Raw genomic sequence first — 27,079 nt, forward strand, 5'->3', positions numbered from 1 at the left:
CCTCAGTGAGTAATTAATACCCGTTAGTCTCCTCGTTAAATAAGCTCTTGCAAGTGCTTGAATTATAGGTGGAACACTTGTGGTAGCTTGTCAGAGCTGAATGATCTGCTTCCTTGAGGTGTTCCCTCCTTTTTGGGCTGTGTTGATGTGTTCCAGGTTCCCTCCTTACTGCCTGGAGCAAGATAGCTGAGGAACCTCTGGGTTGAGGACAATCTGTCCTACCGCTACCACTCGCAGACAAAGTCTCTGTCCAGACACGCAAAGAATGTGAGTGTTTGAACTTGGTCATTTGTTTGTGGAAATGTAATAAGAAGGAAATCCACCTTTAGGTTAGTTATCAAAGTGATAAAATGTATGGACCAGATGGCTGGTTTCACCAAAGATCTTTACTCATAACAACAGATTTTGCAAAGAAAAGCGTCTGGACTTCTTTAAGTTGCTTGAAGACGTTTCACCTCTCATCCGAGAAGCTTCTTCAGTTCTAAGGTCAAATGGTGGAGAGTCCCAGATATAAACCTAGTGGGAGTTTCCCCCCACAGAGGGACAAAAGGACCCCCTGATGATCCTCTAATCGCCTGAGCCAAGGTGTGAAACTGGGTGTGGGTCCCAATCAGCCAGAGTTTCGGGTGTGTTCATTGTGAAACCTGGCCCCACCTTATCATGCGAATTCCTGAGGTCAGATGGCCCAGGATGTGAGTGGGCGTTAAGGCGTCTGGGAAGGGATCTCAAAACTGGATTATAGATGGCAGAGAGTTGGTGTCGTAAACCCCCGCCTCTGTTCAAAGATGGTCGCTCACAGTGGACATAGATGCTTCTTTCACTCCTCTTTCAAACCATCTGTCCTCTCTGTCCAAAATGTGAACATTGGCATCCTCGAAAGAGTGTCCTTTATCCTTAAGATGCAGATGGACTGCTGAGTCTTGTCCTGTGGAGGTGGCTCTTCTGTGTTGTGCCATGCGCTTGTGAAGTGGCTGTTTGGTCTCTCCGATGTAGAGGTCTGGGCATTCCTCGCTGCACTGTACAGCATACACCACGTTGTTAAGTTTGTGTTTTGGCGTTTTGTCTTTCGGGTGAACCAGTTTCTGTCTGAGTGTGTTGCTGGGTCTGAAATGCACCGGGATGTCATGCTTGGAGAAAACTCTCCTGAGTTTCTCTGATACACCGGCTACATAGGGGATGACAATGTTGTTGCGTCTGTCCTTCTTATCCTCCCTCGCTGGTGTCTGGTCTTCTTTTCTGTGCCTCTTTGCTGACTTTAAGAACGCCCATTTAGGATAGCCGCACGTTTTGAGTGCTTCCTTTACATGTGTGTGTTCCTTCTTTTTTCCTTCAGGCTTAGAGGGAACATGTTCTGCCCGGTGGTGTAGGGTCCTAATTACTCCAAGTTTGTGTTCCAGAGGGTGATGGGAGTCAAAGAGGAGGTACTGGTCCGTGTGTGTGGGCTTCCGGTAAACTTCGATGTTGAGGTTGCCGTTCTCTTCAATGTGCACAGCGCAGTCCAGGAAAGGCAGACAGTTGTCCTTTGTGTCTTCCCTGGTGAACTTGATGTTTTTATCCACAGCGTTAATGTGCGCAGTGAAGGATTCCACTTCTTGTGTCTTGATTTTGACCCAGGTGTCGTCCACATATCTGTACCAGTGGCTGGGTACTCTTCCTTTGAAAGAGCCAAGAGCCTTCCTTTCCACTTCCTCCATGTAAAGGTTGGCTACCACAGAAAGACAAAACGCCAAAACACAAACTTAACAACGTGGTGTATGCTGTACAGTGCAGCGAGGAATGCTCAGACCTCTACATTGGAGAGACCAAACAGCCACTTCACAAGCGCATGGCACAACACAGAAGAGCCACCTCCACAGGACAAGACTCAGCAGTCCATCTGCATCTTAAGGATAAAGGACACTCTTTCGAGGATGCCAATGTTCACATTTTGGACAGAGAGGACAGATGGTTTGAAAGAGGAGTGAAAGAAGCCATCTATGTCCACTGTGAGCGACCATCTTTGAACAGAGGCGGGGGTTTACGACACCAACTCTCTGCCATCTATAATCCAGTTTTGAGATCCCTTCCCAGACGCCTTAACGCCCACTCACATCCTGGGCCATCTGACCTCAGGAATTCGCATGATAAGGTGGGGCCAGGTTTCACAATGAGCTCACCCGAAACTCTGGCTGATTGGGACCCACACCCAGTTTCACACCTTGGCTCAGGCGATTAGAGGATCATCAGGGGGTCCTTTTGTCCCTCTGTGGGGGGTTACTCCCACTAGGTTTATATCTGGGACTCTCCACCATTTGACCTTAGAACTGAAGAAGCTTCTCGGATGAGAGGTGAAACGTCTTCAAGCAACTTAAAGAAGTCCAGACGCTTTTCTTTGCAAGCTCCTTTGACTACGATGACCTGGATGACTGAGAACCTTCACAGACAACAACAGATTTTAAATGTTGTTTTTACATAACAAAAGAAAGAGTATATTTTAAATTGTGCCAAGTAATTAAATTCTGTAAACTGTTTCTACAAATTACTAACTTTGATTAACACTAGTCATTTTATACAGACCCATAATGTTTCTGTTTCAATGTTTCTTACGCATACTCCATGTAGTTTCACTCACATATATGTATACTTGTATGCTTTTTATTTTATTTTGTTTATTTATTTGTTTTCCCCTTGTTGTGTATTGTTTTCTCTTCTTACCTTTGCACCTTTGTGGTCCACCTACCCAATTTCATTGTGCAAGAAACTGCACAATGACAATACAAAACTCTAAGTCTAAGTCTGATTTTAAGGAAATCTCTTGTTTGGTTAAGATTTGAAACCCAATAAGTCTACAGTACAAATAGTCTAACCTTTGTGGAACTATATACGGATGGGAATCAAGAACCAGTGCCCAGTAGTTCAGAGAGCACGATGCCATAGTGCAAACTGGATCCAGGACAGAAAGCAGCACACAGACAGCATGCTAACATTAAGCTAGCAAAGAATCCAGAGTAAAGTTAAATCTGAGCAAATGCTGATCTCACCTCAGCAGCCAGACCCTGAACTTCAACAGCTAAAAAAAATGATCATCCTCTGTTTCTACCTGTTCAGGTTTCTACAATATAAGCACTGTGTTACAAAGACTGGTTTTCCTCTGCTTTGTGCCCATACTTAGCTAATGAGAGGAAGATAATATGTATGTCCTCATTAGGATAGGGATTTGTGCTGGTGTGTGGGACTGTAACTGATAGGTTTATATTCTTAAATGATAATTGTGAGACAACATATTTAAGTTCATTTTACATAGAAACAATACAATACGTACAATAATGTTTAGCAAACATTACAAATTTGGTTGTTGTCTAATTTGACATTCTTCTGCCTTTTATTCCCATTTCCCTTTGCTAAGAATGGCCTCCTGATAACCACCCATGAACTGTGACCATTTCTGATGAAGCTTTAACTATGGATGGATCAGCTGAAGAGCAAGAAACATCTCCCAAATTCTGTATTAGGCCCTTGCTGGATTTTCCTTTTTTCTTAAGGACATGACTTTTAGATCCTGTCCTTCTGTTGTACATTTTTCATACATTAAAATGGGAATAAATTAAAATAAATTAAAATAAAATGTTTTTACAACATATAATGTGGCTACATATAAATTTTAAAAGGAGTTCTTAGCTAAGTTATATTTCTCATATTTCTTTATTTCTTATATTTTGTTTTGTTTTTTTCTTTTTCTTGTATTTTGTACACCACAATTGCTTCCTTTAAAAATGTCCAGGCACAAGGACTAGACTGAAAATCACTGAATAAGGAGTCAGTGTCCAAGGAAAATCTTTAAAGACCTTCAGAAAGCCTGGAGAACTTTAAACATTTTTTTAAGGAGTATGGAAAAAATAACATATTTGGTCAGTCATGGGAAAGTTAGGATTATGGTGCAAATTTATGTGTTGCAAATCATTTTTGTAGGTTGCCACCATTAGTTGTTTTAATAATGTCGCTTAGAAAAATTGACTTTTAATCCCGTTAATAAACCTGGTAAAGTAGCCATATACTTAAAAAGATCTATCAAACACAAAACACACTCATTGTCTTTGTGACACTCGTGTTTATTTCATTCATCAAATCATTCTGATTTACAAGCACATGAATAAGATGCTATAGAAGAATGATGTCACTGTTCTGAGGACATGAATGTATATTTGCATGTATTTGTATTGTTGTTGCTCTGCTCATGTCATTTATTAAGGAAACGTCTCCATTTTTTTGTATTATTTATTATTATTTGTTGATTCATACACTCAGCGGCCACTTCATTAGGTACATCTGTTAAACCACCCCATACTGTTAATGTGTCATCAGCCAATTAGGCCAGCAACTGAATTTAGGTGTGTAGCATGGTCAAGATGACCTGCTGAAGTTCAAACAAAGCATCAGAAGAGGCACTTTTTCTATTCTAACTGATCACTCAAAGCAATTTTAACTACAGACCCCAATTATACACTGATGGATGAATCTGGGCCAGATTCAAAGTTCAAACCTATATGACTGGCCTATTTAAATTCATAAAAAATGACTGACAGTCCTGCTCAGATGTTTACAACACAGGTGATGTTTACAAATGTCTTTCCAAATAGTGTCTTTGTAATGTAACAGACAGACGCTTCATCTACTCAACTTTAGATTAAGGTATATTTTTCAAAATTCAGTTTAGTTGAGCTGAGTTTAGTTTAATTAAGGCACATTTACTTTTAAATAGTTAAAACTGAAGTTTAAAGTATAGCTTGTCTTAACAATTATTATTATTATTGTTGATGTTGTTGTTATTAGTATTAATAGCACTATGTTTTGAGGGAATCATTTACTTACATTCCTTTCTGTTTTTGGAAAATAGATGAATGATAGATAATCACATGAACGAATTCTACTTTCCTCACACATTAAATCCAAATGAGTTTCATGGTGGTTGGGTGTACTAGTTTGGGAGAACAGTTCCGCCCTGCGTAGCACTGACAGGTAAAGTTTTCAGCCCAGGCACTGAGGTCAGCAGCAGAAGGGAGGCCAATAGCCACATACTTCCTATCAGCTCGTATGATGTGGAAATGGGTGGGGTTTAGGTGCAGGTAGTGGAGAGAGTTGTTGCTCTTCCGGACACAGCGGCCCTTCCCCTGACACAAGACTTCGCTGCAGAGCTTGGCGGCTGCAGTCACATTAGCAATGTAAGGGTTCAATGTGGATCTCAGGTACTTGGACAGAGCATCACAGGACGCCTGCAAAGACAGGATGGAGTTTATATGAGAGGTTCAGGTGTTCAAAAAGTATGTACAAAAAAAATCTTAGAACTTCAAGATGAATGTCAGCTAAAATATTTTATTGGGGTAATTAAAGTCCAAATAAAACATATTGCTTAATGGATGTTTGTGTCCAAAGTAGGAACGTCAACTGGACTGAGAACATGGATAGTGGCAGTAAGACCATCTAAATGGTCTGTTTTATTCTTAATTAGAATTTGCATTCAGTTGTGCCACTTTAAATTAGTTGTAAGACAATAAGATATTGTGATTGTGTGAACATCAAATGACATGAAAAAGATATACCAAATCAAAAAGCGGCTGCAGCAAATGAAGCTGCAATACCTCTTTCACATGTCTGGTAAACACAGATAAACAGTCACAACTGTTAGTTCCTCTTAAGAGAGGAAACAAAGGCATGTTAATTATTTGTTGATGCAAGGCTGGCCAGTTGTGTTCCTGTTTTCAGACCTGTGAAGAGTTACTAATATAGAGTTTTTATGGCTAAAGACAAATGCAGAAACTTCGGGTGGCTCGTGTGATACTTGAAGTCTTTTCTCTTCTCATGAAACAAACAAACACTGGATTTGCAATGTTGAGAAGGAATCACATTGCTCAGCTGGTAGATTTTTAATGCTGATGTGTCAATATTGTGTTGAGTTAGAATATCCTTTAATGACAGGAGATCTGATCAAAACATCCAGTAAATATCAGTAAGCTGTGAATTACCTTGTTGTTGTAGTCTCTGGAAGCTCCCCATATTATGACCCCAGAAGCTCCAAGTGCTGCAGACTCTCCGATCGTGCTGATTAGATCTCTCTGAAAGAGCAGGAACGAAACTTTTTTTTAAAATAAAAAGGCTCAAAGTAATTTAATGCCCTATCCTCGAGGCCCCCAAAACACCCCCCAGCTTCTCTCTCATTCACATCTTTTAGAATCCAGTATAGAAAACCTATAGATAAACCTTGGTAGAGTTGATATAAGGTACTACAAACTGTTCAAAGTGAATGAACTCCAAACCTTTATCACATTAGAGTTCTAAATTGAGTCCTTCATTCTCCTTTCAGAGCAGTATTAATTGATGTTTTTATGTCATTTTCAAAAGTTTTTAAAAAATAATTCTTCATTTGTTGAGTTGTTTTTCTGTTGTGTTCTTGTGAATGCTTTTTGCTCTTACGTGAGAAATTTAATAACTATTTAGGTTCAAATGACAAAACCCTCATGTGATGGGCTGTTTATTGTAATCATAAAGATGAAGTGAATGATGTGCATAAATGTGATTTTGACACAAACACTCACCCTGGTCTGAAACTTTTTGGTCTGATCCCGGTACAGTGGCCTGCAATAGACATAGACTGGCATAACGTAAGGACGTTTAGGCAATGCTGCCACCCTCAGAGCCTCAAGAACACGGTTACGAACAAAGAGCGCAGCCCGGGGAGAGTTCCTCAGATTCTGGTGAAGGTAGACTGATGGGAAGAGAGCTGTGCTGCGTTCCCACAACCAAAGCATCTGGTTGTTCTGCTTGTGGGTCTTGTGGGAGCACTCTCCCGTGTAGCCAAGCTTGTTCCATCCATAGTTGTAGCAATCAGGAAACAGGTAGAAGCCCCATCGGCGGTTTGGACGCTCACCAGTACCAAGGCTAATGGTTTTTTCCATGAAGTGACGTCCAGCCCGCTGGAACTGTTTCTTTGCCAGTTTAAGAATTTGCTCTAATGATAAAAACGGGAGCATCTGCAGGGTACGACTGATGGACAATTTCTGATAAATGCGTTTTGAACCCCAGTTCTGGTCCCACAGGGGGCGCCAGGATTCCCAGTCAATGACAGCCAGCCCAGGAGAAGAATCCTGGGAGATGTAGTGATCTATTTGTTTTTGGGCTCTGGCCAGGTGCTCTGTCAGGTTGCCATTTTGGGGGACCCCACCGCTGTAGAGCTTATGCTTGACAGAATCAGCTCTAGGGTAATGACCAAGGCGGTCCTCATAGAAGATGGTGAGAAACTGGCCTGGCACAGCTGCGGGTGTCGTCACTGACTGGAAGGCTGCAGTGTCCAACGGGATGTGAAGACGTTTACAGTGCTCGACTGGCGCGTTCCATATAGCCACAAAGGAATGGTTATTGATGAGCGGTGGCTCAGTTGGAGGTAAGGCAAGGGCTAAGGTGATAGATCCAATTACACAGAAGCCAACAGAGGAGAAGAAGGATGGGGCCATGGTAATAGGTCTGGACAAGCAGGGCAGACAGTGGATAAAATTCAGCAAACATCAACATAAATCACAGCTATTTTTGACAAACTCTGTTTTCTCTTTAAAATAACCAAACTCTGTCTTCTTAAGATGGGCTAAAAGTGGGCACTTTTGATCACATTTGAAGTTATTTGAAATATGACTCTCGGTGAAAGATGACTTTTCATAATTTTTACATCTCAAACAATTAATGGAGAAAACAGTTATTAGATGCTCTATTAGATCATCAGTGGATACAAAATAGTTCTGAAAGAGCTCCAGTTGAAGCTGCAAAAGTTAAATACTACTTTTATAATATGAATATAACAGGACACAAAGCTGTTTCTGCAGTTAGAATGTAAGATACTTCCTCCATTATTATTTTATGTGTGTGTGAAAGAGAAATACGACATAGCTCTGCTACGTGCATGCTCTGTGCTCAGAGCTTAAAATGTCAGCAGTGGCCCCAATTTATGTAAATGATCATTATCAGCAAAACAGGGAAAATTAGAAAATTTTAGGTGCTAGAACGTACACATAAGTGCTTGGAATGATGAACCAAATCTCGAAGTTCACCCAGTGGCTGAACAATCTGCTCTATTCACCTACAGTAGTGTAAGGACACTGCCTGCGTGTTCAGAGTTCAAGTTCACTTGCCTAATCATCATCTGTAGGGGAAAATTTATGAAAACAGACTCACTGTAGTCCCTAACAATTTCATATGTTCATGCCATAAACTTTTATTTCATTATATATTTAAAAAATATTCATATTTATGACTAATTCTAAACAGCATATCATTTTAAAAATGATATTGTGTATGAGAACTGAACATGTTATCAAGTCATGACTCGAAATGCCATTAATACACATTCTAAAAAATATTTTAAAAATATGATTTATGTAATTTTAGTGTGACTTACTGATCTCTAACCAGGAACAACAACAAAATAGATTTGGCCTTTTGGACTGAGTCCTTTGCAGTTCTTCTTTTTCCTCTTGATCAATAACCATTTATACTGACAAAATTAACTTTTTGTTTGTGGATGATACTATTTGTAAGCAGCAAAATAGTAATTTACAGTGGATTTGGAATGATAAAAGTGCTAAATAATGATATAAAATAAAGATATTTGTAAAACCTTCCTTCATATTTGGTGTTCAGATAGAGCCCTTGTGAATGTGAATACATATGTTAACTACATTCTGTTTTTGATGTCCTTTTTGCTCATCCTGGTAAATCAATATAAAATTAAAAATGACTCAAGGATTTCGCAGCATATCTGTAAACAAATTGTCCAGATTTTAAAAAGATCAAATCTTTTTAATAATATCCTTTATCTTACAAGGTTATCTCACTATTCTTTTCAAATCAGTCAACATTTTTTGGATATAATAGTGTTTTAGCTCCTACCTGTTGCTGTCTTCAGTGGCTTGTCATAATACTTCAGTGTTTCTCAAGTAATTTTTTTTGCTGTTTCATATGTCAGAGGAAACAGTTTCTTCTCTCTGGTAGATCCTTATCTAATTAAAATACTAACTGGTGAGTGGTTTTAGGGTGTCAGGTTAGAATAAATGATGCAAAGAATTTGGAAACAGTTTTGGACAAATACAATCAACAGTAAGATAATTTAGTGAAAAAGGTTTTTAAAAAGTTGCAAATTTGCAAGATGAAAGTAAAACTCAGAGCGCATGAAAAACAGAATGGTAACGAAAGTTAAAAAATAAACAACAAAAGTTAAAACAACAACAACAGCCTGGTTCATGTATAATATTTCTGGTTTGTACTGATTTATCACAAAAATGACACGATGATGGCAACATGTTTTTCGTACTTTAGCTTTGTGTCAATTTCATTTGTAAATCAGGAGATTGTAGTGCATATAGTATCTTAGTTACTTAAGGTCTTCAGTGTTTTGACAACATAAATTAATCTTATTTTAACAGAAAAAGTTATTTAAAGTCAAAACTTTTCTGTATAAAAACATATTTGCATACTTATTATTACTCATTACTAAATATTCCGAAACATTTTCTTCGTTCTTTAGAGTTTGTCTCTTAAAAAATAAAAAAATAAAAAGATTGGATCCAAAGATTGGATCTAGCTGGGACTTGATGTTTGAGTTAAAAGGGCCTCTGAGCAGAAAATATTCTTGCCAGGGCAGTCATCTCACACCAGTGACTCATCATTATCATTAGTTCAGCCTTCTGTTCCTTTTTCTCACTAACTGGGTCTGAGGTTTAATGACTGACTGTAGAAAAGGTAGTCAACGTTTTTCAAGACACAGTTTTTTCATTGTTTGAAAACCTAATATAAAGACAAAGATAAATAATGTCAACTGAACGTGAATCTGCCCCATCAGATTCATATCCAATCTGATCTGGATCAGTAGATGATCCAGTTGGCTGCAACTCAACTCACTAAGCGGAAGATGTTTCTTTGTTACTTCCCCTGAACTCATCACTTTATGTAATAATGGCAGGAAAAGGAAGAAACACACTGTAGCTTTGGAAAGTGTTTATTAGCAGTGCATTTACAGTCAGGTAACATTTTTCATGTGTTGCATACTCCTTGTTACATATGTAGTTTACAATCTTAAGATTTAATAAAGAATACAGTGACTACAGGAAATTAACAATTGCTACACAAAGTCTGAAGTAAAAGCCTAAAAACATTAACCTAAAGGCAGGCTTGAGCCGTCCATGTGACGTGCTTCATTGTTGCTTAATGTTAAATACTAAAATTTATTGGTTACCCCTTCTACCCCTGTTTTCTTCTGTCTCTTTGACTACATAAGCAACATAGGCTGCCTTTTCATCAGCTATTTAAACTGCAACAAACTGCCAACTTCTCCAAAGGTAATGTTTCAGGTTAGTGTCATTACAAATACTCAATACTGTTTGTTCACTCTGAATGTAAAGCAAACTTTAGGGGATTGATTTTATTTAGAAAAAGTAACAACATTGAATTTTATTATCTAATGACTTTGAGCCAATGACTTGAGAGCCACCATCTACCGGAACCAAATTCCTTGCATGTGTCTGCACATATACTTGGCCAATAAACACGATTCTGATTCTGATTCTTTAAACTGTTTTTGTTAGGAACAAGGATACTGAATTAGAAGATTTTCTTACATTGTGTTATGATTGGTAAAATCAATAAATTCCTAATACATTAATGAAAGTTAGACCATCTACAGTTTTATTACTGAACAAACAGTATTTGCTGATGGAGGCTGGTTCTAAAACGACAAATGGTGAATAGATATGACAACTTTGCTTTGTCAACTTTGGCATCGTAGATATAAGTATGCTTTATACTTGGAATTATCCAGAGAAAAGCACTTTGGGACACAGAGAGAGAGAGAGACTGAATAAAGAGTTTCACGAGAACCTGAGGTATCAAAAAACTGGTAAACTTTGGTAAAAAGGTGAAATTAAAGGACCTCAGTTTCCAGAGGCTGTGTCTGTCAGATATAGTTTGTGCCATCTCCTGCATCCAGTTGAGTGCTTCCTTGCACTTGCAGTTGTACATTCAGAGACAGTAGCCATTTACCAGTCACACTGAGATGAAGTAGAATCAAATACAAAATCCAGAGATCAATAATATAAAAAGTCTTTCTGTTCTTTAGGGTAACAAACCCAACAGAATGTATTCTGAAGTTAAAAGCAGCTATATGCTGCATCCTAACAGGCTCCAAAACGGTTTGTGACATCTCCTGGAAAGACTACAAGTAATAAGTAACAATACAAAAATATAAATTTGTACATATACCGCAAAGTATAGTAACAGTTCATTCAAGGTATTGGAAATAAAGGATGTCTTTAAAAATGCATCAAGTCTTTGTAATTGTGCTCCTATATATGGATGTGCAGTATTGTATTTTGAGCAGCCTTTGGTTTTTGTGGACAAAGCAAAACGGAGGATCATCATGCGACAAGTCAGCTCTGCCTTTTTTCATGAACTATAAGGCATTTCACATGATTTCTCTGCAATATGAGTTACAGTGAATAAATTCAAGCATGTATATTGGCTGTGCAATTCCATTTTTCCTTCTGTTTCAATGGGTACACTGCTGATTTAGGCCACAAATAATGTTTAGTCCGAATAAATGAATAATTGACTGACAGGCAATCATTTTCTGATTGGGTAAAATGTTTTCATGAGACATGTTTTCTGCATGTATTGTATTTCAGGTGGTATTTTGCAATTGTTTATAGCACATTTATCAAACAGCATCAGCGAGACGTTCCTATTACCGCAATTAGCTTTATGGTGCATAAAGTCAAGTTTATGTCAGTATCCTTGGATAAAATAAAAAATAAATTTTGAATTAGAACATTATATTTACCGCAGTGTTGACATGTCACATCTACCCGCAGCTAAATTGAAACTAACTTTCTCTTTTGAAGCCATCTTCAAACATATATCTTTACTAATAATAAATTCAACAGGAGCAACAAAGTTAAGTGATGGCTGACGCAAGTTGGCGCTGCTGCACTCTCTCCTGCCTCCTGCTGTTCATCCTGTTCATCCTCCCACTCTGTCCTCTTCTTGTCGTGATCTTCGTACTCCTCCTCTTCCTCCCATGGCCCTTTATCTTCTCTCACTTTGTTGATGCTGTCGCAGTTCTCACCATTGTGGCCCTCATAGCAGTGGCAGCGAAACCTCTCCATTAGTAGCTGCTGTTCATGCGGTGAATGCCAGCCATTCACAGTAAAGTCCCCATCCTCAGAGGGATGGATGCGGTAACTGTCAGCACTCAGGTGGAGGTAATGCCGGGCGTGGGGGTCCCGGCGGATGCAGCGGCCATTACTCTGGCACAGGAATTCACTGCAGATTTCTGCGGCCCGTGTCACATTGGTGATGTACAGACCCAAGCGGTGGCTTAGGAAGGACTTGACGTGGGTGCAGCTGTGCTGTGGAAACAAGGTGAAATTCGTAATAGCTTATATGATACTACAGACAAAATTTTGAGTTTAGTGGCTTCACATCAAGTTCTGCTTTAAACCCAATGATGAACCAGACTCACTATGACAAAGATTCGCCAGTGCCTAAATATAACCTTAAAATGTATAGGTTGGAATGGAGTGGCATCCTCACAGATTCTGATTCCTCATGGATGATGAAAGAAACTTTCAATTTCAGCAGAGGTTGAAATAATTATTTCCCCACTGTAAAGCAACTTGAAGAGACTGTTATTGTCAACTGGCTGGAACAATATAAATAAAACTGAACTAAAATGAACTGAATTCCTAAAGATGTGTTAGGAGTTCAGCTTTATGTATAACATCGCTGCACCTTAAAAATATTAATCACAAACGTCAGAAGAGCATATGCATGCACAGTCACCTCTTGTGATTTTGTTAGATGTTCATAAATAAATCTCCATATGCACCAGCATATATGATGAATACATACTATAAATAATTTTACTTTGTTAATGTAGGGCAAAGACCACCTACCCTGGATGAGGTCAAATTTAAATCTCCCCAGATTACAAATCCTGCAGCTCCCAGTGCAGCACTCTCCCCTATGGTGTGGATCAAATCGTCCTACAGGAAAAATACAGGTAAACCATCACATCACATCACATCACGCATGTCTGTCACCATCACTACCACGCCACCATTTAAGGCAGGGATCTCAAATTATTGATGGCGAAGTGATGATGAAGTAGCTGAAGAAAATAAAAAAAAATAAAAGAACAATAAAATAATACAAAGGTCAACATATTTGAACATTGAATTTTTAATACTGCTTGGACCACACTGCATTTGTCAGTGTTACAGTGAGAAACTGGTTATGTTGTGCAAAGCTCCACAAGATCATACTTCAAAGAAATTCTTTAAATAGCCTTCTTCTTTTCAAAGACATCAGCCGTTAACCTGCCGAATCAACAGATCATCCTCAAACATTTGGTTTTCCCTGAACCTCCACTAGATGGCAGTAGGGAGCAGACTCAGAGTATAGCCTGACTGTTTAAGCACATTGTTACTGAAAATGATGTTTACTGCGTACAAAAATTAATAATTAAATGACAATTAATTTGAAGGGGTGGGTTGCAAGTTTAACTATTACTAATATGTAATCATATTAAGAATTACAGAAAACAATATTTGCTTTTTGACTTTTTCTTTGGAACATCAGGATTGGTGATTTAAATCTTTAAATTGAGGCCAAATGGTGATTGTTTACCAGTCATTTGAACACACAAAATTACAACATTTTCCACTATAAAATGCAGAACTGATCCCTTTGTCACATTGTCCCACATTGTGTTTGTGTGTCTGTTAGTACTCTGATGATTCCTTGTACTTTGATTCCTTGTTCCTATCCCGTTAGGGTTTTATTTATATTTTTTTATTAAAGCTGCTTTTGTAAGTTGACCTCATTTCCAGAGTCTTGCATTTGGGTCTATATTTGAAGCTTGGTAATGCACTAAAATTGACTGAGAAGATTAAAGTTTCTCCAGGATCTTTAATCCTGTCTTCTGTGAAGTACATCACTAAAGGCTGCCATTCATATTTTAACACAAGTTTAACATATTTTATTCCAGCCCTACTGATTTTGATGAATGTGTTGTCTCTATTGATGCTGAAAAAGCCTTTGACCGAGTTGAGTTTGAGTGTCTCTTCTTCCACAGATTTTGTTCTGGAGCAAATTTTATGGTTTGTTTTTTTGAGTGGCACAGAAGTGTAATAGCTTGCTTCAAGGACCTTGTCATAGCCTGCAAACTGGCATCATTTAAACAACTTGCTAATACAATCTACCACCATCACACTTTTTAAGATGCTTGCAAGCCAGGCACTTTATTTGTTTCCAGATTTCAGGCTCAAGTCCTCTACCGAGGCCAACCGTACAACTTTATCCAACCAACAGAGGGCTGATCTCCCTGCTTTACAGTAAAATGTTAAACTTGACACATACCTCAAAATGTTATGGGAAGAAGATTTAGACTTAGGCCTCTGTACTCACAACTTGACATCATTATGTGCCCGCCACTGTTAATCCAGTTCAAAGTGGTGCATGAAGCCCACTTCTCAATATCCAGATTATCTTCTGTCTATCCTGAAATCACTCCATATTGTGATAGATGACAAACTGCTGAAGCTTCACTGATCCATGTCTGTGGCTCTATATTTTTCTACCACTAGTAAAATCCTGCTTTTTTTCTAGTCAAACGTTTTAGAGACCAGTATGGAACAGGACTGCACAGGTGCCAGTACTGTTACATATACAGTATAAGGAGCCTTAAGTCAATGTGGAGGCTGAAACATATTTTCCTTTGCGGCTACCGCTGCTGTACTTTTTATCCCTTCCAACCTTTATCCTCTGACTCATTCTGACTTAACTAAGGTTTTGCTTATGTGTGCCAACCACCTTTTGCATGCATCCTAAAATGCAGTTCAAATAGGAAAGAATATGTTCTGCTTAGAGGTTTCGATTCACATTTATTCATAAGACTGAAAATCAGAAAATTCAGACATTGCCTAAAGTTCTTGTTGTATGGTTTTGGAATTTTAAAAACCAAAAAGGCTATTACATTTTAAATTATCTTTTGAAAATGCATGTTGTATTTAATTAATCCACAATTTTCTTAATGGATTTTTGATCAGAAGGAAGGAAACAGCACATTGTCTTTTATTGTCTAAGGAATGCAGTGGTTTTGATATCATACATTTAAGACATATAGTGAAAGTGGCCAAGAAAAGGAAGGTACTGAATTCATATTCTGATGTTATATCATACTCCGCTGAGCTTATTGAATTTGAGCATGAATCTCCTTTAATTTCTCAGGAATTTTGCAGAGGTTTGTGATGAAACTTAGCACACGTATTGTGTGGGTATCCAAAAAGAGGAACTCATTGAGTATTTCATGTCAACTATCAAAGATGATTTTTTAAATGCATTTTTGATATATCATCGTGTTTAACTGACTTTGTTCAGAATTGAACCAGCAGTTAAACATGGTTCGGGCATCTGACAAGGATGCCCCCTGGGTGCCTCCTGGGTGAGGTGTTCTGGGCATGTCCTACTGGGAGGAGGCCCCGGGGCAGACCCAGGACACGCTGGAGAGATCATATCTCTTGGCTGGCCTGGGAACGCCTTGGTGTTCCCCCGGATAAGCTGGAGGAGGTGGCTGGGGAGAGGGAGGTCTGGGCTTCTCTGCTTGGGCTGCTGCCCCCGCAACCCGGCCCCGGATAAGTGGAAGAAAATGGATGGATGGATGGATAGAAGTTCAGAATTGTCATTTATGTTTAAAATAATTTTACAGTCCAATAAATCTGGCAAGATTTGAATGACTTTCCCATAGAAGTTAATCATGAATGAGGAATTGCATTACCAGTCAAATTCAGAAGACAAATGAAAGAACAACAAAAAAAATTCTATTGGTTCTATTTTGTCTTAATTTGCTCAAGATAACATGCAACAAGGCCGACCTACCACCCCTAAGCTGCCACAGGGTGAGATGGGATTCATCCTGGACAGGTCGCCAGTTTGCAACAAGACTAATGTAGAGACACAGATGACAATTAATTAAGCTATTAACCTAACCCCACTAACTGCAGGAAGCTGGAGTACCCAGAGAGAGCCCACACAAGTATGGGTAGAACATGCAAGCTCACACAGAAAGGCTCTAGCCAGAAGGACTAAAACCCAGAACCTTCTTCCTGTGAAACAACAGTGCTAACCACTGTGCTGTTGTGTTATGGTATGTCATAGTGCTTTAAATAACAATTTAAAAATCAATTAAAAAAAAAAAATTGTAGGTTGGGTTTGTTTTGTTTTTGTTTCGTTTTTAGGTCTGCTTCAAAATTCAGATAAAACTGAGGCTATTGTACTCAGCCCTGAAAATCTTTGTGTCTATGGCATGGTACGGCTGGCATTACCTTCTCCGCGGTAATGGAGTGGTTTCTGACCATGATATCTCCTTCAATGCACATAAAACACAAATTTAAAACTACTCTATAATTAGAAACATGTCTCATTGTGATGCTGAAAAACTAATTCTTGCATTTATTACTTATAGGCTGGACTACCGCAGTTGATTATTATCATATTTTCCTAAATGCTCTCTGAAAAGCCTTCAGTTGATCCAGAAAACTGCAATAAGAGTAGTGGCAGCGACTATTTGAAAGAGCATATTTCACCACATATTACTATATCTGTCCAATGGAGCATGTTGCTCTAGCCATACTTGTGGTTCTTAGGGTAGATCCTTCAGCTTTCAGGCCTTTCTTCTGTGGAACCAGATCCCAGTTTGGAATCAAGGATTATTGTAGGGTCTATCTTACAGTACAACGTATTTTGAGATGACTGTTTTTATGATTTGGTGCTTTGTAAATAAAATTGAACTGAATTGACTTGAATTGGAGCAGGTAACCCTGAACCCTCCCTTAGTTATGCTGCAACAGGCATAGGCTGCGGGTGATCTCTTTATTTAATTATTAGTTACTATAATCTCTGTATCTCTTCCACAGTGTGTCTTTTGTCTCACTTCCCCTCACCTCAACTGAAGGTTTCGTTTTGATAAAAGGGATTTTTCCTTCCCACTGTCGGCAAGAGCTTGCTCATGGGGGTCATCTGATTATTGGGGTATTATCTTACACTGTTAAGGAACCGTTGTTGTGATTTTGTCCCATAAAAATAAAATTGAATTAAAAGTATCCCTGTGAAAGGAAAACGAACTACTTTGTTGCGTAATGGAAATTTTATCCAGAACACACAGTAGAAAAAAATATATAATATTTTGGTAAACTTTGCTCTTACTGTAGTGAGAAAGTTGAGGGCCTCATCTCGGTAGCCCAGCCTCAGGTACACATAGGTGGGAAGGTCATACTCCTTTGAGGTCAGTGAGGCGACTCGGAGCGACTCTCTGATCCTGTGCTGGGTGAAGTGCAGGTTGCTGATGCTGTTGCTGTGATGCTTCCTGATTGTGACAGAGGGATAGAGGGCCATGCTGCTGTTCCATAGCCACACCAGCTCGTCATTTCTCAGCCTCTCCAGCAGGGGGCAGAAGCCTGTATAGTTCTGATCATGCAGGTTGTAATTGTGGCAATCAGGGTAGAGGTAAAAACCCCAGAGGGCACTGGGCCGGAGCTGTCTCCCCAGCTGAATGGTTTTTAGCATGAACATCTTGGCACTTTTCTCAAACCTCCGCCGTGCCAGTTCCTCCACTTGTGCTGCAGTCACGTTGATGTATGCTTTCTTGGTTAGCTCCTTTGATTTGCGTCTATAGATGTCCTTTTTGTGCCAATTACGACTCCACTGAGGTCGCCAGAACTCCCAGTCGATAACAGCCAGGCCACGAAAGTCCTCTGCAGGTATGAAGTAGTTGATGTCCTGGTGGGCTTTGAACAGGTGTCGGTCCAGGCTGCAGTTTTGAGGTAGGCCACCAAAGACGGCTTTGCCATGTGGGGTGTAGTGAGGGTAGTAGCCCAGCCGGTTGGCATAGAAAATTGTGACGTTCTGGCCTGTCCAATCAGCACGTGGGCTTCCCTGGATGTGGAATAGATGGTTAACGTTGGTGGTTATGTTGTACCTGAAGGTGCACAAGTCCAGTGGAGCATTCCAGGCAGCAATGAAAGGTTTTCGGCCAGTCAGAGGCAGTTTGGCAGGTTTCTGACCAAAAGCTGAATGAAATAGCAAAATCAGCCAGGAGCAGGTGAGCGCAACAGGTACAGCATGGTGGGAGGAGGATTCCCCAAGTACTGGCACAACAGGCATTCTGGGATTCAGAAGGTGCAGCTGTCAGTCATCCTGACAAAGGGAAAAGTGACAGGGAAAAAGAAAAACAAATGAAAAACAAAACTCAGACATTTTTTTCATCTGTAAGACTTTTTAAAAAAATTATTATTTATCTATTGTTTCACCTTTGTAACCTGCATGAAATTTGTTGTATCATCTGTCTAATGAAAGTTACAATAACAAAGTAGTAAAGGTAAGGATGGCTACAAAACAAAGCAACGCAGAGCAGGATAGTAAGATTTTCTCTGGGGATTTTTCATATATTTCACGTGGCACCACTTTGGGTCCTGACCTCAGAGTTAGGAGACTCTGTTTTCACATATAATGCAGCATTTCACAAAACTGACAGAGACTTTTTTTATGTATAAAATGTTGCAGTACATCTGGTAAGCTCTCCTAAATTTCATTTGCCCTGACTGTTTTTATATTGTTTGGCAATTTTATTGAAGTCACATTTGATGAGCTCAACAGTTCTTCTGAATTAACAATGGTCTGGTTTAACTGTTTATTTCATCTTTCAAGACAATAGAGGATCGTCAAAGCTTCAACATCTGACTTTATGAGTGTGTGTGTACATGGAAATTTGCCGTGTTCAAGTCTTGATAATATGTTGCATTCACTCAGTTTTGGCATTCTACATTACTTACTCTTGGCCTTTTACTCTTTCCAAAATACATAAATGATTAAAAGGATTTGCATGGTATGAGTCAGAGGTCACATAGACTAAGTCAGTTGACACCTAGGTACATGGACTTCTGCTAGACAGAGCACGGCTTTTCTGTGCACATGTATTCTCCCCTTACCATAACTGAAGCCTCAAGCTGTAATGACAGGTCTTCCTTCCAAATGTCTCGGCAAGTTTCAGTGTTTGCTGCATCCCAACTTTTTCAAGCAAACATCCAGTCACAGAGCAGAGACAACAATCAGATGTCTGAAACCTGGATGTTCAAAAAAATTTCACTTGAATTTCTTTATTAATGAAAATCAATTTATTTATATGCTATTTATTTATTGATTACCCTTTTAGTCATCTAGTGTGTGAGCAGCTTACTGGCTGAATGTTTAGTAAAGTACTAATGGCAGACAAGAGGTGATCTTATTTGCTGAATATGGTTTGAATTTTGAACTAGTTATAATTGTAAAATATTTTATGCTGAAAAATATTTGAAAAGCATTCTGGCTAGAACAGGCCAACATCAGCCTGGCAAAGGCTCCAATCTGGCCCTTTGGATAGCTTTTGAAAATGTGGAGGAGGGCATATCTTTTGGACTTTTAACTGTTTTTTTAAAAATAAATTTTACTGTTTGTCCTGCTGATAAAGACCCTCCCCACAGCCATTCATACTGCAGCAATAAAGTCAAATCAAAGTGGGTTGTATGTGGCCCCCCAATATATGATAACCTTGATAGCCCCAGTCTAGAAGTTTGGATGTTAAATTGTTTACTTTTTCACATAACATTTTCTTTTACAGAATGATATGTGATAAAGTAATGGTGTACATATGACATACGTTTGTTACAGAGACCGTTTTGTGACCATTTTGTGAATTCCTGTTATTAAAGCTCAAGGTGAGCATTTCGCATCACCAGCTTATTTACACCATGGCAGCAGTGGTAACTGAGAAGCTTGGCTACAAGGTTAACAGCCACAAGGAGCAGTACCCTTCATGGAGGAGGCTAGAAACCAGGCTGAAGGTAGCAAGGCGCGAAGTTATCTAACTAAGTTATCTAAAGGGATGGCTAAAATGTACAAGCAAGGTGCCCATAGCTGAGGTATTAAAAACCGCCAAGGAAAGACTCACAGCCTTGGCCAGCCACCTGAAGAGGTATACCAGAGAGACAAACGCCAGGAAAATAAACAAACTGAGCCATCCAAGGTGTACTCTCAGTGGCAGAGGAACAATATAACAACCAAGGCTGGAGAAGGAACAGTACTGGATGGGCATTTGGGAGAAGGAGTAACAGAGAGTTTGCATCCTTTCCAAAGTTTCATGTGTTCCTTCCTATGCTGAAAATACAACCTGAGGCTGTAACGAGTCCTGTGTAATTAATATAAATCTTCTATTTTATCTTCTCACTGGTGTTCTTGAGATATAATGATACAGCTTTTTATATTTTGTTCTCTTATATGGAAAGGTTTTTTCTCCCTCACTTTCAGTTTTGCTCAATACACAATATGAGAATCAAATTACTTTCCTTTATTTTTGCAGTCAGTTTCTCTCTGTATTCATTTGACTGCACTTACTGTTAGCAATTTAGTTTTTAAAGTTCACTATACTGTAGAATTACAGTAAATGCATAGATGATTTGATCAGAGGAATGTTAGTGATTATTCTCTTTGTTAGTTTTTGTTTTGAGCAAAAAGGTTGAGCTGATTCAATTCAGTTTTATTTGACTTATATAGCACCAAATCACAACAATTAGCTTCAGGTGCTTTATATTGTAAGGTAAAGACACTACCATATTAAGAACAAACAGAGACAACTCTGACATCATGTGATCCCTTATGAGCAGTGGAAATGAAAAAACTCCCTTTTAACAGGGGTTTCTTTTGTTTGTGTTGTTTCAATGAATGGGACGAGAACAAATTCATCAACTAACACAAGCAAGCTTGATTGACAGTCTAAGTTCACCATTGATGGTGAGCTGAACTAAGCTTTCATATTCTCCACTAAGTGGTCCTTATCACGATAAATGATGAAGGAGAAGCCACCGGTTAAACATGCTGGAATTTATATTCAAAGTCTGGCTTTATGTCAAAATAAATTATTTATCCAGAGTAGCTCCGAACCACAACCCGGTCTGGCATTGATTAAGATAAGAGTTTGTTGGTGTCTGTGGTCCTTGTGGACTGGCTCCACTCATTCAACAAATATTGTACAAGAAAGTATAAGAATGTCTAATTTTCAGTGATTGTAGGAAAATTTGGGTGAATATGACCTACAGTTGCCAGTGTCTGAAATTTAGGGTTTATGGGAGGAATGTTGACATAAAATGGTATAATTTGCAGTAACTTACTCTTTTGTAAGTTCATATACAGTTTTGGAAGAATGGCATTTATTATTTTTGGTGAGTCATCTAGGTTTTGCTGTACAGCCTCCACAACCCTTGTGACCTCAAAGAAGCTAATTTCACACCTCTGTAGTGGACCTCGGAAGTAAATGCTACTCCCTGTGTGAGGTGTTTTTAAAAGAGGACAATGTTCTGAAAACAGAAATGTGAGGAGAGGGAGACTCATTTCCTGCTTTTGATGCTTGGGAACTGAGCCAAGTTCCCTGTGGGCAGGGCAGAGCAAAGAGTCGAAATAAAAGATATTCTGACATACACCGTCTGTCACATAAATATGTCTCGGCGCCAACTAAACATCGCCAAGTCACATTACTGTTCTTCAGTCAGATTCAGAAAGCTTTTAACATTGCAGGCTTCCTATTCGTTGGTTATGTCTGATTAAGAAGCAGACCTGATTTTAAATCCAACTAATAAAATGGCCTCAATAAAACAGTTGAATAAAGAAAAAAACAAACATCCTTACTAAATTAACCTACATGTGTATGTAGAAGTAGAATGGGAGGCAGATCCTTCAGCTTTCAGGCCCCTCTGCTGTGGGAGCAGTTCCCAGTTGGACTTGAGAGACAGACACCCTCTCTACTTTTAGGATTATGCTTTAAACTTTCCTTTTTTGACAATGCATATAGTTAGGACTGGATTAGCTGACTCTGAATTCTCCATTAGTTATGTTGCAATAACCCATAGGCCACTTGGGTTAGGATTGGGCACAGGGTTTCCCATGATGGACCAAGTGATTCTTCTTCAGTCACCTCTTTTCACTCACCATGTGCTTATACAACACTTTTTATTCAATCATTAGTGTTTCATCTGGCTGTCTCCCACAGCAGGTTTTTTGCCTTGTTTTCCTCCCCTCGCTGCTTCCCTGAACCCGGTTCTGCCAGAAAACTGAGAGAGCTTTTCTTTTGCACTGTCACCAAGTGCTTTTTCATAGGGGGTCATCTGATTGCTGGGGTTAACCTTACAATATATAAAACTTTGAAGCAACTGTTGTTGTGATTTGGCACTATTTGAACTATTTGAACGAATTGAATTTAGTTCACTTAATGGATAAAAGGTCTAGGATGTCAACTGGTTTTAGGTGTAATCAAACAAACCTTTAGGACAAAAGGGTTCAAAGAAATGAAAGGACAGAGAAATGAACGGCATTAACAATTCTGATCAACCATTTATAGAATCTGACAGAAAAGACACGTCATTCCAACCCAGAACAAGCCTGATGCGCAAGACTCAGGCTCATGACGGGAATCGTCTTCTTAAAAGCTATTGAAATATTTGCTACAGTATAGCGTCTTGCAGTTTATCATCTTTATACAGTGTACTGTGTACAAACGTGAGAGTTGTGTAACAGGTAACAAAGAGCTTTGTTTTAAGTTTACCCAACTGATTTTGTATTGTATTTTCTCAAACTGAAAGTGGCCTTGCAGCTGGTCTCTGCTATCATCTCTACGAGCACTCAGTAACACGACTCTGCCTCAGAATTTTCCACGAGGCACAAAAAAGCTGGTCCAACCATGTTAACCAGAGGAGCGAGAGAAGCCTTTTAACACATGTTATTGCTGAGCAAATGTGGTCCTGATTCCAGAAAACAAAAGCTGGAAAACAGGAACTACCAAAGTTGAAATTTGTACCCCCAGAGTCCATGGCTCATTGTAAAGAATTCTGGTTTAGGCCATTTCTGCTTTTGCTTCATTTTCCAGACCTGGAAGCTACTTTCATCTTTTATAAACAGTCTAATGGTAGCTACCATCCCATCAGGTGTCACCTGGGCCCTGTACTATTAAACCAGCTCAGCATGCCCAGGGTTTCTTTCTGTTATCTGGATTCACTTACTATGACAACAGCAATCAGGCAAGTGTTCACACAAATGTGATTATCAACTTAGGTGAAACCAGTTTCCCCTGTGTGGTAACATGAAATGTATGGCAAATGCGCGACCAGTCATATTAATGGTTAAGCACTGCAGAGTGGAAATATTTGAAGAGGTTAACATAATACTAACTCAAAGCAAGCGCAGCAGTGTAAATGTATTTGACAGGAAAATCACTGCACAACAATTTCTGTTAAAAGCTGCAAGAATGTATCAAATCAAAGCACTTTAGGTGCTTTGATCAATAAGACTGGAAAAGAACTGCTGTGTTAAAAACATTTAGCCTGTTTGAGACCAGGAAAGGAAGCCGACACAAATGCCAACTGTGTAAGCTTCCAGACCTATCAATATCACAATTATATGATTATATTATGAGAGAATTTGAATGAATTCTAGTCAAATATTCAGTAAATTAATGTTTAAAACAAAATTTCAGTTTTCATTCTTTCAGTTGCATGTCAGAAAGAATAACTATAAAAACAGGAGTCGATAGTGGGTTTAATCTATGCTCAAATTTGAAATAAGGTCAGCAATTACAGTATAGGTGTATGGTATAGGTGAGTATCCAGCTGCTTTTAGTAACAACACTTGAAAACTGTGCTCTCTCTTGTTGTCAGGTATTCTTGCTGTGACACTTTATGAGTCAAAGCATCCTTAAAATGGGATTTTGTTACTGCCTCTGTTACAGCTGATGCACAGCTTGTGCCTGTTGGGTAAAATCTCCACTCAGATGCTTAAGAAATTTGCTGCCGTGCATCTGATTTCTCAATGGGAAAAACTCCTCACTTTGAGGGTTATTTTTTAACATTGAGCCAACATTCCTTGGATGATTGGGCACTCCTATCCTCCTCCTCCCCTTCCTGCATCACCCAGAGCATTCACCAAGGGTGGCTGCTTCCCTCAGGGTTTAAAAATACATTTATCTTCCTCTTTGTGCAGCAAAACAAAAGGTCCCAGAAAGGCATGATCTTTCAGCCTGATAAAATAAAAGTTTTTAACAGTTATCTGGTGAAAACATGCTAAGGGTGTAAGAGCTCACCTATAGATGCTCGGGTCTCTTCTTCAGGGTTCAAAGCAGGAGTCATGGTGGCTGTCTGTGCTGCATGCTTGCATTCATTCCTTCTTGCAGTCTGAAATACAAGCCAGCCATCTGCACTTATATACAGCACAGAGAGGAGACGAGAGGGAGGAGAAAGTGTGACTACCACAACACAGTGATTAGAGAGCAGAGAGGGAAGGAGGGAGGAGGGAAGAGAGGCACAGAAACAAAGGAGAGAGAGTGAGGGTTTAAATTCGTTAGCTTGTAGAGCTCATCAGATGTCTGATCCTCCCTGGAAAAAAAAAGTCAATTCATCCACATCAGTCAGTCTAGAACACACATGTAAACAAAAATGTCATCAACTGTCTGTGAGAAAGTCTGACCAGATCTAATCTCACTTTTTTGCATATGAACTTTGCATTCAGTTAAAATAAATAAAATAAATTGTCCCTTGCATTTTTTACTCGAATATATTAGTCTATACGTAGTATTAACATCATATAAAGATGGATACAGCTTCTGGGTGTGAAAAATGAAACCACGTTTGCACTGTCTTAAACCTACATTATTTTTAATGGCATTTTTGTTATATTGTACAACAGTGTGCCGCCTACTTCATGTCTCAGAGTAACGGCTTTGTTGAACTAAAGGCTCCTTCTTGCCCTGCTGGAGCTAGAACACCAGAATCATGTTTCTCCTAAATGGGTTCACCAAAAAACAGATGCCTTGTTATAAATGAGCTGAGACTAATTTGGTTCAGTTACCAGAAGGTTGCTGAATCAATCCAAGCTCCTCCTGTACATGTGTATGTATCCTCAGGCTGAGTGTGTGTGTGTACCAAAAACAAATAATCAGTTACAAATAACAGCACTGTATGAATGCCTGTTTGACTGGATCAGTGAAAACTGTAGAAAACTGTTTCAGAGACCAGTGCAGCATAACAGATGTTTGTATATTAGCAATTACAAATTTGAAGAAGATATCTTCTGACATATTTTTTTTATCACCTAGGAACAATTTGTATTAGAGCCTTGATTTTTTTTTTCTTGACTTGCTCACCAAAGTAAAAGAAAATGTAGGCCCGTGTTTAGAAACAGTACCTATGTTTTAAAATTAAGTGACTTCTAGCAGTTGTGCACGAAAGGGTGTAAGAATAATGTGTTCATTTTTCTCTGGCAAATTCTGAAGAAATATGTAAATATGGACTTTTTTTAGAGCTCTGCTTTAGTAAATCTGAGACAGTGTAAAGTAAGTTTTGGTTTATTTTAGGAAACAAATACCACCAAATTACCAATCAACAGTAATTCATTTGTGTACTTTTTCCTTTATAACCCTGGCTGTACTAATAATAACAGTCAGTGTCTTTCTTTGATACAGAGGAAATCTTATAGGCCTCTGCCTGTCACTGTATATTGAGGGAGCAATCGTTATGGAATAGAACTTGCTAGAGACTCTACTCATTTTGAAGGTGTCTTTATTATTAACTTATGTAGTGGCAGTTCAGTTAAATTTCAATTTAGTTTTAATTGTTTACCACCAATCCACAACAGTAGTACAGAATAAAAACAATATTAGAGAGAAATTCAAAGAATCAGAAAATCTCAAGCAAGCATGAGGCAACAGTGCTAAGGGAACAACTCGCTTTTAATAGGACGAATCCTTCAGCAGAGTAAGGGAGGGGCAGCCATCTGCCACAACCGGTTGGAAGTAAGAGGAAAGAGAGGAGAGCCAAAAAGAGACAGGATAAAAGAAAAGCTATAGGTGAGAGTGCCAGAGTTTAGAGAGGCAGAGTTTATTAATTACTAATGATTAAATACAGTGGTGGTGTATACACAGAAAGAAAGAGGACAGAGATGAGTGAAAATAAAATAAAATAATTTCATCTTGTGAAGTCCCCCAGAAGCCTAAGCCTATTGCAGCATAACAAAGGGAGGATTCAGGGTCACCTGATCCAGCTCTCACTATAAGCTTTATCAGAATATAAAGTTTTAAGCCTAATCTTGAAAGTGGAGAATGTCTACCTCCAAATCTAAACTGGGAGAGAGGCCTGATAGCTGAAGGCGCTGCCGCTCATTGTACCGATAAAAGTGCTAGGAACCAAAACTAAGCCTGTGGGTTAACAGCAAAGGACTCTTGTAGGATAATAATGTACTATGAGATAATTAAGATGTGATGGGGCCTGATTGTTCAAGATTTTGTTCATTTTAATTCTGAATTTAACAGAGAGCCAGTGAAGAGAAGCCAGGATAAGAGAAATATGGTCTCTCGCTTTCTATTCTCAATTAGTGCATTCTGAAACAACTGAAGGCTTTTCAGGGAGCTTTTGGAGCAATCTGATAACAATGAATAAGTCGTGTGTAAACTAGCTTTTGAGCATCACTAACACAGGATTTGTACAATTTATTGTACAAATTAAGCTTCTAGTACGCCCAATTACATGCAGAACAGGAAGCATTACAGCAAAGCATTATGTGAAACAAAGACTACAAAATGAGGCTTGAGTGGTCTATCTCACCGTATCCATGGGAAAATTATACTTTCTGTTTAACCTGTTAGCAGTCGGACGTACCGCCCACGGTACATTGGATGGTTTAGGGGACTAATTGGACTGCTATTAAACCACCACAGACCAGTCAGAGGGCCAGTGCTGGCCCCTGTCTACTGGCGAAAGTGTCAACAATGGGCATGCAAGCATGGCGCAATGGAAGAAGGTGGCCTGGTCTGAATCACATTTCCACTGCATGTGGATGACAATGCTGAGAAACTTCAGATCCTACCATCCATGTTGATTTTTCTTTGACATTTACCACCTACCTAAGCACTGCTCCAGACCATGTACACCCTTTTATGAAA

The 27,079-nt window shown here is 39.0% G+C and overlaps 2 protein-coding genes across 2 annotated transcripts; both read right to left on the minus strand.

The window, feature by feature from the left end:
* Window positions 1-3,852: 3,852 nt before the first annotated feature.
* On the minus strand, window positions 3,853-9,910 carry spam1 (sperm adhesion molecule 1). The gene is made up of 4 exons (XM_005933571.3): window positions 8,911-9,910; window positions 6,570-7,494; window positions 6,000-6,089; window positions 3,853-5,249 (listed from the first exon to the last, which is right to left on the minus strand). Exons 2-4 carry the CDS (start codon window positions 7,482-7,484, stop codon window positions 4,920-4,922), a joined length of 1,335 nt encoding a protein of 444 aa, XP_005933633.1. The 5' UTR covers window positions 7,485-7,494; window positions 8,911-9,910; the 3' UTR covers window positions 3,853-4,919.
* Window positions 9,911-9,999: 89 nt separating this feature from the next.
* Window positions 10,000-24,379, minus strand: LOC102308618 (hyaluronidase-4). Its single transcript, XM_005933569.2, has 4 exons — window positions 24,227-24,379; window positions 17,275-18,264; window positions 12,966-13,055; window positions 10,000-12,419 (listed from the first exon to the last, which is right to left on the minus strand). Exons 2-4 carry the CDS (start codon window positions 18,229-18,231, stop codon window positions 11,919-11,921), a joined length of 1,548 nt encoding a protein of 515 aa, XP_005933631.1. The 5' UTR covers window positions 18,232-18,264; window positions 24,227-24,379; the 3' UTR covers window positions 10,000-11,918.
* Window positions 24,380-27,079: the final 2,700 nt, after the last annotated feature.

The sequence above is a fragment of the Haplochromis burtoni genome, unplaced genomic scaffold (assembly GCF_018398535.1).
Source record: "Haplochromis burtoni strain Fernald_Lab_line unplaced genomic scaffold, NCSU_Asbu1 Contig_169, whole genome shotgun sequence".
NCBI lineage: Eukaryota > Metazoa > Chordata > Actinopteri > Cichliformes > Cichlidae > Haplochromis > Haplochromis burtoni.

What these genes read in the sequence shown, in the direction of transcription:
- spam1 (XM_005933571.3), bottom strand. Translation starts at nt 7,484, where the DNA reads ATGGCCCCATCCTTCTTCTCCTCTGTTGGCTTCTGTGTAATTGGATCT. An exon ending in CCAAAAAGTTTCAGACCAGG is followed by an intron (nt 6,090 to 6,569) that starts GTGAGTGTTTGT and finishes CTGCTCTTTCAG; the next exon opens with AGAGATCTAATCAGCACGAT. An exon ending in CCAGAGACTACAACAACAAG is followed by an intron (nt 5,250 to 5,999) that starts GTAATTCACAGC and finishes CTGTCTTTGCAG; the next exon opens with GCGTCCTGTGATGCTCTGTC.
- LOC102308618 (XM_005933569.2), bottom strand. Translation starts at nt 18,231, where the DNA reads ATGCCTGTTGTGCCAGTACTTGGGGAATCCTCCTCCCACCATGCTGTA. An exon ending in CCCTCAACTTTCTCACTACA is followed by an intron (nt 13,056 to 17,274) that starts GTAAGAGCAAAG and finishes TTTTTCCTGTAG; the next exon opens with GACGATTTGATCCACACCAT. An exon ending in TAAATTTGACCTCATCCAGG is followed by an intron (nt 12,420 to 12,965) that starts GTAGGTGGTCTT and finishes TTGTTTCCACAG; the next exon opens with CACAGCTGCACCCACGTCAA.